The sequence below is a fragment of the Pristiophorus japonicus genome, chromosome 1, assembly GCF_044704955.1.
Source record: "Pristiophorus japonicus isolate sPriJap1 chromosome 1, sPriJap1.hap1, whole genome shotgun sequence".
In the NCBI taxonomy this organism is placed as follows: domain Eukaryota; kingdom Metazoa; phylum Chordata; class Chondrichthyes; family Pristiophoridae; genus Pristiophorus; species Pristiophorus japonicus.
This window is the reverse complement of record NC_091977.1, coordinates 143,416,335-143,430,030: the sequence shown is the minus strand read 5'-3', so window position 1 is coordinate 143,430,030 and position 13,696 is coordinate 143,416,335. Positions and strand designations below refer to the sequence as shown.

Genomic DNA, 13,696 nt, shown 5'->3' with positions numbered 1-13,696 from the left:
CCTTTAAAGTAGTAAAACATCCCAAAGTGCTTCACAAAACCTGTTGTCAAAATTTGACATCAAGCCACATAAGGAGGTATTGGAGCAGGTGACCAAAAGCTTGTTCAAAGAGCGTCTTAAAGGAGAAGAGGTTTAGAGAGGTAATTCCAGAGCTTAGGGCCTAAGCTGCTGAAAGCACGGCCACCAATGGTGGGTAGAGATCTCGGGGGGGGGTTGTAGGGCTGTAGGAGGTTATAATCTGGAAAGAGTAATGGTCAAAAGCAGAGTGAGGCCGACCGGTGAGTGACACGGCAGCGGAGCCCCCGATCCACCTACTGCTGCTTCTATTTCATTCTTATATTGTTATGTCGGTAATCAGTGACGGCCGAGTGCGGAAAGATCAGTGAGGGGTTGGGTCAGTAAAAAAAATTGAAACTCAGGATTTCTGTACCAAATCTCATGATTTTTAAGATGTTGTCTCTTAATTTATGAGACGTGATGTTGGCATTGCTGCCCTTCACAGATACTGCCTGACTTGCTGAGTATTTCCAGCAGTTCTGTTTTTATGAAAGTAGAGCATATTAGCCATCAGCCCAGAAGTGCAAGTGTACAGTCAATCAAATCATCACTCTTAATTACAGACAAACTTGGCCACTTCCGCTGACCACGCGTCCTTGTGTCAACTCTGCGCGGCTTCGCTTTTTTGTGTAAATCAGAGCCTCCGAGGCTTCCGTCGCCACACGGACACAGCTGGTCGGTCACGTGATTTCGAAACACACAGCGGAAGCAAAATAGAACTCAGTGACGGAGCGTCCCCGCGAGCCCAGAACTCGGAGTGACGGAGCGCCCCCCGCGAGCCCAGAACTCAGTGACGGAGCGCCCCCCGCGAGCCCAGAACTTGGAGTGACGGAGCGTCCCTCGCGAGCCCCAGCTCTGGAAAGTGCAGCGCCGAGCAGCGCGATAGAGTGACAGCTGACGCCAGGCGCATCACCAGGATGGCCACAATTGTCAAAGAAACCCAGAGGTAAAAGCAAATACAAGTGGGAAGTTAGAACCCTTCTGTTGCTTTACTTTTGTAAAAGCTCTGCATTTTGCATATTGAAACCTGCTCTGGAGATCAGAATTGTTTCTCACTCGTTTATTAAACAACAACAACGTGCATTTATATAACATGGGTAGGGTTACAGCAGCAGGTTGGTTGAGGCAGAGAAAGACACAAATGATGCTATGTGATGGAGAGGATATGAGATTAGGGTCGAATAAGATGCCAAGGTTGCAAACAGTTTGGTTCAGCCTGAAGCAGGGGAGTGATTTGGAATTAGTAGCTTTAGTGGCAGGGGCCGAAGAAGATAGCTTTATTCTTCCCAATATTTCGCTGGAGGAAATTGTGGCTTATAAAAGACTACGGTCATGAAATTCAGCACCTTAGTGCGGCTGATGAGGCCGGTTTCGGCTAAAAATTAGCTGGCGCTTCGCTTCCACTACCGATGTGTCCAGTTCGCTTTTAAAAAATCAGTAATGAGGCAGATTGTGACGTTAATAAGCATGTAGTGCTGATTTGATGCATGACCTGCCATTTTCAACATTACTGCTCCATTAACCGCCCTCTCCAAATCATGAACAGCTGAACATGAGCAGGAAGGATTCCTCACTAGCGCTATTGAAACAGATCAGTAACAACTTGCTGCTGATTTGCTTTTTGATTTGTACAGGCTCTGTGTGAGTTTGTGCAACTGTTGGGAGCTTTCTAGAGTTGTTTAAAGTTGGTGAGGTGATAGGGAGTGGTGCTGCGTGGAGAAGGCCTTCCTTCTGATTTCAAAATTCTGCTCACACCACTTGTTCCCAGTCATGGGGGTTCTACTTGCAGTCCCCTCATGACAGGGAGATGGAGCAGAGGCAGCAAAGAAGAGTATAAGCTGCTTACAGAGGGAGGAGGAAGAGCAGGAGGCTTTACCCACCTAGGGTCTTCCGAGAGCAATTCTCCAACCTGCACTTAAGCCAGGAGCAGTGTATTCGGAGGTTCCCCTTTACCAACGAGGTGGCCACAGAACTCTATGTCCTGGAACCAGGCCTGCAGCCTCAGAGCGATGACGGCCCTGCCAGAGGCCCTCCAGCTCACTGTCGCCTTCCATTTTTACGCCACTAGATCCTTCCAGTCTGGAGCAGGAGACATAGCTGACATCTCCCAGTTCACCATCCATCTCTGTATCTGAGAGGTTACAGAGGCTCTGTACTCCAGGACAAGGGTCTTCATTGTCTTCTCTGAATAGAGAGAAGCAGGAGGAGCGTGCATGTGGCTTCCCCATGCTACAGGGTGCTATCGACTGCACACAAATGGCTTTGCGAGCACTGCATGTCAATCCTGAGATGTACAGCAACTGCAAAGGCTGACACTCAATGTGCCGTTGGTTTGCGACCACACCCAGAACATCATGATGGTGAATGCCTGGTATCCTGGCAGCAGTCTCCATCCTGCTCCAGTCCGGTGTGCCAGCAATCTTTCAGACACCACCTCAAACCAGAGTGTGGCTGCTCAGAGACGAAGGCTATTCACTCCACACCTGGCTGATGACTCCCTTCTGCAATCCCACCACTCATGGACAGCACTCGTATAATGCTGCCATGAGGAACCTTACTGAGCAGACCATCGAGGTGCTCAAGCAACGGTTCGCTGCCTTGACCGCTCAGGAGGAGCCCTCCAGTACACACCAGAGTGGGTGTTCCATTTCGTCATAGTCTGCTGCATTCTCCAAAACTTGGCCATCTTGAGGACACAGTCCTTGTCCCCAGGGGTTCCATGACCCCCTTGAGGAGGAGGAGGAGGAGGAGGAAGAAGGGAGGAGGCAGGCAGGAGATTTCCTTTCCGGACGAGTTGCCTGTGAGCACCTCCATCAGAATTTGGTTCCCCTGACTGTAACCTCAGATCCCCGTTGCTCACTACTTCCCCACCTTACTATCCATCATCACAGAACATCACAGCGTCCTCTTGGACGCAAAGCTGAAATGAGACCCACCTCAAAACAAACATAATTTATGAATGAATCAATGCAAAAGTGCACAACAATGTCAACTAATCACACTTGTGCATTGCCTTAGTGTCTTGCGTGTTCTTTTGCCTACTTTAATGTGTCTATGCAGTGTTACCCCAGTGGCTGCAGCATGGCTGGGGAAAGGCTGCTGACTTTCCGTGGGGGGCACTGCCTAGAAGGCCTGGCTGTAGACTACATCACCTTTGCATGGGCGGCATCAGGCTGGCAGGCTGACCGGCAGCAGCAAGAGCACTGGCGAAGCAGCAGGGGTGGGTGTAGGAATGCTGTCATCCTGAGAGCGGACAGCAGGTTCTTGTTCCACGAAGCCACTGCCACTTCCCCAGGGCGGGTGCTTCAGCATTTCTTGCCATCTGTTGGAGCACAGATTGCTGCACTGCTATGAGACCTTACAAGTCCCTTTCCACATCCATAAACTCAGCCACAATGGCAGTCTGAGCTTGCATAGCCGCAAGCTGAGAGTGCAAGAGAGCAGTTTGAGCTTCCACTGCAGCATGCAGACGTTGGGTTGCTTCTGTTTGTGTTGCAATGGAAGCTGCAACATTGCCCATCACAACCAGCATCATGGTTGGGTCCACAGTGCTCTACTGGAGTTGCCCATCGTTTCCATCCTGGAAATCATGGGCTCCAAGCTCCGCGCAAACCCCATGTTGGAGCCAGACTCCTCCATGCTCCTTGACACTGACGAGGCTCTCCGGCAGGCTTGCCATTGCATGAAGCATTTCTGTGTGTATGCCCATCACCCTTCTTCTGTAGGCCACTCCATTGAAGTCCTCATCTGAGTCTTGTGCAGCAGAACTTGTGCATGAACTCGCCCTCCAGGGAACTGGCACCTGAGCTACCCTTTTCCCCCTGCTCTGGCCACTTGTGTTTGGTGACTCACCACATGTAGATCCCACCTCTACCTTCCTATAAAGTATGCACAGTGCCATTTTCTGAGCTGGTGTCTGTGAGTGTCAGATCGAGTGACGGTGCCTCCTCTTCTCCTTCACTCTCCTCCTCCAGAACATTAGGGGCAGACTGGGCTGCTGACAGTTCTTTGGTATCTGAAAGGGGAAACGCACAAGGGTTGGGTTGTGGTGAGGGGAGTGGGGGGGAACGCAAGCTGTGCATACTTACACCATTGGAATCTTGTAAGTGAGAAGAGATTGTGGGATGAGGGGGAAGTGGGATGTGAGAAGCAGGATTAGGAATGAGCATACCATCATCAGCAATGCTTTCAATGTTGCCGCTTGCCATGGCCTCAGTGTTGGCCCCTCCAATGATCTCCAACACTGTATTTTCCAGCTCAGGTGAGGCGCTAAAGACCGGCTTCCCCTCCACCCATCTGCTGCTGCTCACGGCAGTTGTGTACCACCTTTGCCTGGAAGAGAAAGAGATTTATGTTGGTGAATGGTTCTAGTAATGAAGGAATACAGTTACGTGGATAGACTAGAGATGCTGGGTTTGTTTTCCTTGGAGCAGAGAAGGCAAAGAGGAGATTTGATCGGTGTTTAAAATTATGAAGGATTTAGATAGTCAATAAAGAGAACTATTTTGAATGGCTGAAGGGTTGATGATGAGAGGCCACAGATTTAAGTTGATTGGCAAAAGAACCAGAGACAACTTGAGGAAAAACATTTTACGCAATGAGCGGTTGACATTTGGAATGCATTGCCTGATAGGGTGGTGGATACAGATTCAATAGTAGCCTGCAAAAGGGAATTGGAATTGGATAAATACTCGAAGGAGAAAATTACAGGGATATTGGGAAAGATCGGGGGAGTGCGACTAATTGGATTGCTCTTCGAAAGAGTCGGCACAGCATTGATGGGCCAAATGGCCTCCTTCTGTACTGGAGGATTCTATGATTCTATGAGGGTGATGTGCCTATTATGGTTGAATAGCTGGCAGTCTGTGCATGGTGTGAGATGTGTGCGAGAGTCTTGCAGCAGAGTTAAGTGTGTGAGGGTGAAGTGAAGTTATGATTGTGAGGTATGAGTTGTGATTGCTGGAGATTGTTGGTAGATAGGGGTGTGGTGCATTGACCAGGCTGTGGTGCATTGACCAGAGTGTGAGGCTAGTGGTGCAGTTGGTGGGATATGGCATTTGATGATGCATTCACTCACCTTGACCGCTCGTGTGAGGTCATTAAACCTCTTGCAGCACTGGATCCAAGTCCTGGGGGCAACACATGTGGCACTGATGGCTTATGCTATCTCCTCCCACAGCCTTCTGGCCTGCTGTCTGGAAGGCCACCTGTCCCTCTGCGGGTAGAGGACTTGTCATCTTCTGTGCACCCCCAGGACCTAAGCCTCCAGTATTGTATTTGAGAACCCCCTTGCCCTCTCTCTTCCCTGTTGGGCCATGGCTTCAGAGTGACAATGAGGTGCTTCTGCAACAAAGCATCTCCTCTTTTAAGTAGGCCAAATTTTCTTGGCCAGTTGACTGCACCTGACATTGGTCCCCTGTTGAGTGCTAAGGCAACCAACAGCGCGTTTAGCACTGAGATCCGAGCTCCAATCATAACCATTACAAACTTTGCATACTGCCTGCACTACTTTGAACAGGCATGAGCAGATCACAGAGATGGGTAGGTGGGGGGGCAAGGTGAAAGTAAGTGGTGGAGAGGCCGAGCTTGGTGTTGTCAATGTTCATGTAGAAGCGGACTCCATGTCTGGGCAAGGTGTCATAAAGAGCCAGCATGTCGAGGAGTAGGCAGCGATGGATAGATCCTTGGAGATCTCCGAATATAACGACGTAGGTGTAGGAAGAGGAGACATTGCTGGAGATTCATTGGCTATAATTGGGTAGATACAAGTAGCACCAAATGAGGGCCATCTAATTGAACTGGACAACGAAAGAGAGGCATTGGAGGAGGATGGCGTGTGTGACTATGTTTAAGGCTGCCGAGAGGACGAGGCGAGATAATGTACCATGATTGTAATCACAGAGGATGTCAGTTGTGACTTCGGGTGGGGCCGTTTTGTTTTATAGTACTTGATAAATGAACAAGCAAAACAATAAATGCAAACCTATGCTGACAAGCTGTCAAAATGCAAATCAGTATTTTCATGTAAACAGTTATTGTCACAATGAAATTTAAGTAATGAAAATTCATGTGCATGAAATCTAATAGGAAGAAAACAAAGTATCATCTCTCTCTGTCTGAAAGAGCTCCTGTTAACTATCTCCTGGTGTGGGATATGGGAAAATTTGCTGTGCTACCCAGTTTGATGAGCATCTAGTCTGACATTCTTTTAAGCAGAAAAACTAAAAGGAATGGTATGGCATAAGTTTGTAAACATTTTTTAATAAAGTGAATTAAATCCCTTGGTAGTGTTGGATACAGTGACAGATACAATAGCATTATTGTACACCTCATTTTACAACTGTCAAAGAATTTAGGGAGTAAGATTAAATACTCGGACTCCAAATCCCAGGCTCACTTACACTTTTAGTTATTGGACCTCAGGTTAGACTAATTGAGTATCACTGAAGCACAATGTTTCAGTTTGATTTGGATAGATGTACACTGCTACTTTTTTTTAAACTTCCATTTATATAGCATCTTGGGTCCTCGGGATGTTCGAAATGCTTCACCTTTTGAATTGTAGCCGCTATTGTTATGTAGACAAACACAACAGCTACATTTGCACACAGGAAAATCCACAGACAGCAAACGAATAGCCAGATACTGGTGTTGGTTGAGGGAGAAATGTTGGGCAGGAACTGGGAGAATTCGCTGCGCTTCTTCAAATATTGCTATCGGTAAAGATCTCGGGCTCACTTTTTTATATTTTTAGTTACTGCACCTCAAGTTGGATTAATTGAGCACACTGTTTCCGTAAGATTTGGATAGATGTTCACTGAGCAAGCAGCTGGGACTTCAGTTTAATGGGTTATTGAAAGATGGCTTCTCTGGAAATGCAGTACCCCCTCAAACTGTACCTTTGACTGTAAAGCATTCCCTTATTACGGAACTATCTTAGATCTGGTACTGTGTAATGGGACAGGATTAATAAATGATCTCATAGTAAAGGATTCTCCAGGAAAGAGTGATCATAGCATGGTTGAATTTCAAATTCAGTTGGAGGGTGACAGTCGGATCTCAAACCAGTATCCTGATCATAAATAAAGGCGATTACAAAGGTATGAAAGCAGAGTTGGCTCAAATGGTCTGGGAAAATGGATTAAAGTGTAAGACAGTTGATAAGCTGTGACAGACATTTAAGGAGCTATTTCAAAACTCTCAACAAAAATATGTTCCAGTGAGAAGGAAATACTTTGAGAAGGGAGAACTATCCATGGCTAACTAAAAGTAAAGGATGGTATCAAATGGAAAACAATGGCATACAAAATGGCCAAGATTAATGGGAGGTCAGATGATTGGGACATTTTTAAAACCAACAAAGGACGACTAAGAAAATAATAGAGGTGTTGTGGAGTATTAAAAATATAACACGCAATACAAAGGTCCGTATTATAGAGAAAAGAATTGTTTATTAAAACCTGATTAATCAAGGGAGAACCAGTTGCATCAGTACTCCTACTGAGTGCTCTAATCGCCGGTCTCGTGGGACAGACTGCGCAGTTACAATTTATACAGTCAAAATACAGTCAAAATGGTGAAACTACGTGGGGAAGTGTTCCATTGGTTATTTGCCACCAGTCCCCACCCACCTGCTACTATAATACATTGGTTCATACAATTACAGCAATATCATTGGTTACAACAGTTACATTAATTTCATTGGTTACTGTAATTTCTAATGATTTCATTGATGCATTCAGTTATGGCCACTGTTGCTAGGGAAAAGCCCCCTATAGGTTATGTGTTACATTTCTGGAAACGTCTTCCCAGGCTAGTGCTCAGACTGTGTCCTTAACAGATCCATCTGGCTATACTGATTCCGAAGGGGCTTTGTTTCTGTTATCTCGTGTGACTGGAACATGGCGGCCTCAAGCTCATTATGTTTGTGAGCTGTCTACATAAATCTTGTGGGTGCTCATAGAAGTGTTATCTCCTCAGAGAATTTCTCTGACCTTCTGTGTTTTGGCCTAATTGCTGGAATGTGGGATTCAGCTATTCTACCATGAACGCATTAAACCTTTCTCAACCTTTCTTGCTTTACGTTTTAATTTTACCAAATTACTTTCCCCCTGATTAAGGTTTTTGCTCCAATAGGAGGGAAGATAGATTATTAGCGTAAACTAGCAAGAAATATAAAAACGGACAGTAAAGTAAGAACTTCTACAGGTATATAAAAAGGAAGAGAGTAGCTAAAGTAAACGTTGGTCCCTTAGAGGATGAGACTGGGGAATTAATAATGGGAAACAGAGAAATGGCAGAGACTTTGAACAAATATTTTGTAGCGGTCTTCACGGTAGAAGACATTAAAAACATCCCAATAAGGAGGGAGGGAGGAACTTAAAACTATCACTAAGAAAAAGTACTCAGTAAAATAATGGGACTAAAGGTGGACAAGTTCCCTGGACCTGATGGTGTGCATCCTAGGGTCTTAAAAGAAGTGGCTGATGAGATAGTGGATGCATTGGTTGTAATCTACCAAAATTCTCTGTATTCTGGAGAGGTCCCAGCGGATTGGAAAACGGCAACTGTAACGCTCCTATTTTTTTAAAAAAAGGAGGCAGACAGAATGCAGGGAAATATAGACCAGTTAGCCTAACATCTACCGTTGGGAAAATGCTGGAGTCCATTATTAAGGAAGCAGTAGCAGGACATTTGGAAAAGCATAACACAGAGTCAGCATGGTTTAATGAAAGAGAAATCATGTTTGACAAATTTGTTGGAGTTCTTTTGAGGATGTGACGAGCAGGGTGGATAAGGGGGAACCAGTGGATGTGGTGTATTTTGATTTCCAGAAGGCATTTGATAAGGTGCGACATAAAAGGTTACTGCACAAGACAAAAGCTCACGGGGTTGGGGGTAATATATTAGCATGGATAGCGGATTGGCTGGCTAACAAAGCAGAGAGTCGGGATAAATGAGTTATTTTCCGGTTGGCAAACAGTAACTAGTGGGGTGCTACAGGGATCGGTGTTGGGGCCTCAACTATTTACAATCTATATTAATGACTTGGATGAAGTAATGTATCTAAGTTTGCTGATAATACAAACATGGGTGGGACAGCAAGTTGTGAGGAGGACACAACAAATCTGCAAAGGGATATAGACAGGCTAAGTGAGTGGGCAAACATTTGGCAGACGGAGTATAATGTGGGAAAGTGTGAGGTTATCCACTTTTGCAGGAAAATAAAAAAGCAAATTATTATTTAAATGGAGAGAAATAATAAAATGCTGCAGTACAGAGGGACCTGGGGACCCTTGTGCATGAAACACAAAGTTAGTATGCAGGAAGGCAAATGGAATGTTGGTCTTCATTGCAAAGGAGGATAGAATATAAAAGCAGGGAAGTCCTGCTACAACTGTATTTAAGGAGGGATATACTTGCATTGGAAGCAGTTCAGAGAAGATTCGCTAGATTGATTCCTGAGATGAAGAGATTGACTTTTGAAGAAAGGTTGGGCCTATACTCATTGGAGATTAGAAGAATGAGAGGTAATGTTATTGAAACATATAAGATACTGAGGGAGCTTGACAAGGTAGAGACAGAGAGGATGTTTCCCCTCGTGGGAGAATCTGGAACTCCGGGCCATAGTTTCAGAATAAGGGGTTGGCCATTTAAAACAGAAATGAGGAGGAATTTCTTCTCTTGAGGGTCATGAATCTATGGAATTCTCCAGCCCAGTAAGCTGTGGAGGCTGGGTCATTGAATATATTTAAGATGGAGATAGACAGATTGTTGAATGATGAGGGAGTGAAGGGTTATGGGGAGCGGGCAGGGAAGTGGAGCTGAGCCCAAGATCAGATCAGCCATAGAAACACAGAAACTTACAGCGCAGAAGGAGGCCATTTCGGTCCATCGTGCTTGCCCCGGCCGACAAAGAGCCCTTGTTCAGCAGCCCTAAAGGTTACATATAAACCTATGAACAATGACAGAAAGGCACAGAGCACCCAGCCCAACCAGTCTGCTTCACACAACTGTGACACTCCTTATACTGAAATATTCTACACTCCACCCAACCGGAGCCATGTGATCTCCTGGGAGAGGCAAAAACCAGATAAAAACCCAGGCCAATTTAGGGAGAAAAAAATCTGGGCAAATTCCTCTCCAACCCATCCAGGCAATCTAAACTAGTCCAGGAGATCACCCTGGCCATATTCTATTCCCTGCAGTACTTGCCATTGTATCTGCACCGTTGAACAAAAGGTCATCCAGTCTAATCCCAATTACCAGCTCGAGATCTGTAACCCTGCAGGTTACTGCATCTTAAGTTCCCATCCAACCATCTCTTAAAAGTGGTGAGGGTTTCTGCATCCACCACTCTTCCAGGCAGCGAGTTCCAGATCCCCACAACCCTCTGTGTAAAGAAACCCCCTCCCCCCCCCCCCCCCCCCCCTCGGCTCAAACCCCCTCTAAACCTTTCACCAACCACCTTAAAACTATGACCCTCATAATAGAGCCCTTCACCATTGGAAATCGGCCCTTACTATCCATTATGTCCAGGCCCCTCAATATTTTGTACACCTCAATGAGGTCGTCTCTCAACCTCCTCTGTTCCAATGAGAACAAACCCAGCCTATCCAATCTACGCTCATAACTAAGATTCTCCATTCCAGGCAGCATCTTAGTAAATCTCCTCTGCACTCTCTCTTGTGCAATCACATCCTTCCTATAATACAGCGACCAGAACTGCACGCAGTACTCCAGCTGTGACCTAACCAAAGTATTATACAATTTAAGCATAACCTCCCTGCTCTTATATTCTATGCCTTGGCCAATAAAGGCAAGCATTCCGTATGCCTTCTTAACCACCTTATCCACCTGGCCTGCTACTTTCAGGGATCTGTGGACAAGCACTCCAAGGTCCCTTTGTTCATCTACACTATTAAATGGCCTACCGCTTGATGTGTATACCCTTTCCTTATTAGCCCTCCCAAAGTGCTTCGCTTCACCTCACACTTCTCTGAATTAAATTCCATTTGCCACTGCTCTGCCCACCTGACCAGTAGATTGATATCCTCCTGCAGCCCATGACTTTCCTCTTCATTATCAACCACACAGCCAATTTTAGTGCCGTTGCAAACTTCTTAATCATGCTCCCTATATTCAAATCTAAATCGTTGATGCCATAAAAAGCAAGGGACCCAGTACTGAGCCCTGCGGAACCCCACTGGAAACATCCTTCCAATCACATAACATCCATCAATCATTACTCTTTGCTTCCTACCCCCAAGCCAATTTTGGATCCAACTTGCCACTTTGCCCAGGATCCCATGGGCTTTAACCTTCATGACCAGTCTACTATGTGGGACCTTGTTAAAAGCCTGGCTGAAGTCCATATATACTACATCGTACGCACTACCCTCATCGACCTTCTTGGTTACCTCCTCAAAAAATTCTATCAGGTTAATCAAACATGATCTTTCCTTAACAAATCTGTGCTGACTGTCACTAATTAATCCTTGCCTTTCTAAATGTAAATTTATCCTGTCTTTCAGGATTTTTTCCAATAATTTTCCCACCACTGAGGTTAGGCTGACAGGCCTGTAGTTACTCAGCCTATCCCTTTCTCCCTTCTTAAATAAGGGTACCACATTAGCAGCGAAGGTTCACCAGACTGATTCCAGGGATGGCTGGATTGACAGATGAGGAGAGACTGGATCAACTGGGCCTTTATTCACTGGAGTTTAGAAGGATCAGAGGGGATCTCATAGAAATGTATAAGATTCTGATGGGATGGGACAGGTTAGATGCCGGAAGAATGTTCCCGATGTTGGGGAAGTCCAGAACCAGGGGACACAGTCTTAGGATAAGGGGTAGGCCATTTAGGACTGAGGAGGAGAAAGTTCTTCACTCAGAGTTGTTAACCTGTGGAATTCCCTGCCGCAGAGAGTTGTTAATGCCAGTTCATTGGATATATTCAAGAGGGAGTTAGATATGGCCCTTACGGCTAAAGGGATCAAGGGGTATGGAAAGAAAGCGGGAAAGGGGTACTGAGGTGAATGATCAGCCATGATCATATTGAATGGTGGTGCAGACTCAAAGGGCCGAATGGCCTACTCCTGCACCTATTTTCTCTGTTTCTATGATCTTCCCTTAACAAATCTGTGCTGACTGTCCCTAATTAATCCTTGCCTTTCCAAATGCAGATTTATCCTGTCTTTCAGGATTTTTTCCAATAATTTTCCCACCACTGAAGTTAGGCTGACAGGCCTGTAATTACTCGGCCTATCCCTTTCGCCCTTCTTAAACAAGGGTACTACATTGGCAGTCCTCCAATCCTCCGGTACCATGCCCAGATCCAAAGAGGACTAGAAAATGATGGTCAAGGCCTCCGATATTTCTTCTTTTACTTCGCTCAACAGCCTGGGATGCATTTCATCCGGGCCTGGGGACTTAGCTACTTTCAAAGCTGCTAAACCCCTTATACTTCCCCTCTCACTATATTTCTTTCATCCAGAATATCACTCCTCCTCGATAGCAGTATCTGCATTACCCCTTTCCTTTGAAAAAACAGATGCAAAGTATTCGTTAAGAACCCTACCAACATCTTCCACCTCCACACAAAGATTAACCTCGTCGTCTCTAATAGGCCCTACCCTTTCTTTAGTTACCCTCTTACTCTTAATATATTTATCGAGCAACTTCTGGTTTCCCTTAACTTTACTGGTCAAGAATTTCTCGTGCTCTTAGCATTCCTAATATCCTTTTTAATTTTGCCTCTTAACTTTCTCTGTTCCTCCAGAGATTCTAAAGTATTTAGCCGTCGGTATATGATATAAGCATCCCTTTTTTTCTTAATCCACCCCTAGGGACACCCAGAAGACTCTAGAATTATGTTTCCCAATCTTTTTTTTAAGGGCACATGTTTGGCCTGAGCCTTCCGGATCTCCTCCTTGAATGCCTCCCACTGTTCCATGATCTTATTGAATGAAAGGGGCAGGTTCGAGGGGCCAAATGGCCTACTCCTGCTCCTATTTCTTATGTTCTTATGAACTGAAATTTGAGCCTGGATTTTATGCTGAAATCGGCCTTTAAAATTATATAGAAACTGCAATAAAGTTACTCATCTGACTCATTTTCTCTTTGAACAGCATAAAGCAAGCTTTGGTGTTGATCAATGGAATTGACACTGGTAAATTTCCACGACTGCTGTCTCGCATTCTTCAGAAGCTTCACTTGAAGGTACTCGATGGAAAACATACCAGTCATGTTTATTTTATATATAATAACAGGCAATTTAAATGAAACAACAAAATTATATAGCAGTCATGAATTGTAATGTCATGTTTTGAGAAATATTGGGTCTCTTTACAAATGGGTTACTTTTGTGCGCTGCCTAGTTAAATTTAGAGAGCATACATCCCGCCTGGCACAATGGAAGATTTTATAAGAATTCCCAATTTTATGTGTTTGGAATGGATTTGTCCTTTTTCTTCATTGCTAGTTGGAACTGTGGTTTCATGTGTAAAACCCAACATACCCATTGGCAGTGTATTTAATTATTAAATTAAACCAGACTTATTTTACTACGTATATTGATCTGCAAATAAAGCTCATTTAGTCTGTAATAAAAACAAAATGCTGGAAGCACTCAGCGGGT

At 45.0% G+C, this 13,696-nt stretch overlaps 1 protein-coding gene across 4 annotated transcripts in view; it reads left to right on the top strand.

Annotated features, from left to right (window-relative positions):
• The first annotated feature begins 733 nt into the window (after window positions 1–733).
• Window positions 734–13,696, top strand: part of commd10 (COMM domain containing 10) — a 119,953-nt gene continuing 106,990 nt past the window's right edge. For 3 of the 4 annotated variants that reach the window (XM_070863377.1, XM_070863572.1, XM_070863505.1), the window contains exons 1-2: window positions 734–1,003; window positions 13,188–13,278. In XM_070863377.1, the coding sequence (XP_070719478.1) occupies window positions 975–1,003; window positions 13,188–13,278 (120 nt within the window). In that variant the 5' untranslated portion in view covers window positions 734–974. The remainder of the gene's footprint in view (window positions 1,004–13,187; window positions 13,279–13,696) is intronic. The other variant, XM_070863436.1, reaches the window with a different exon arrangement.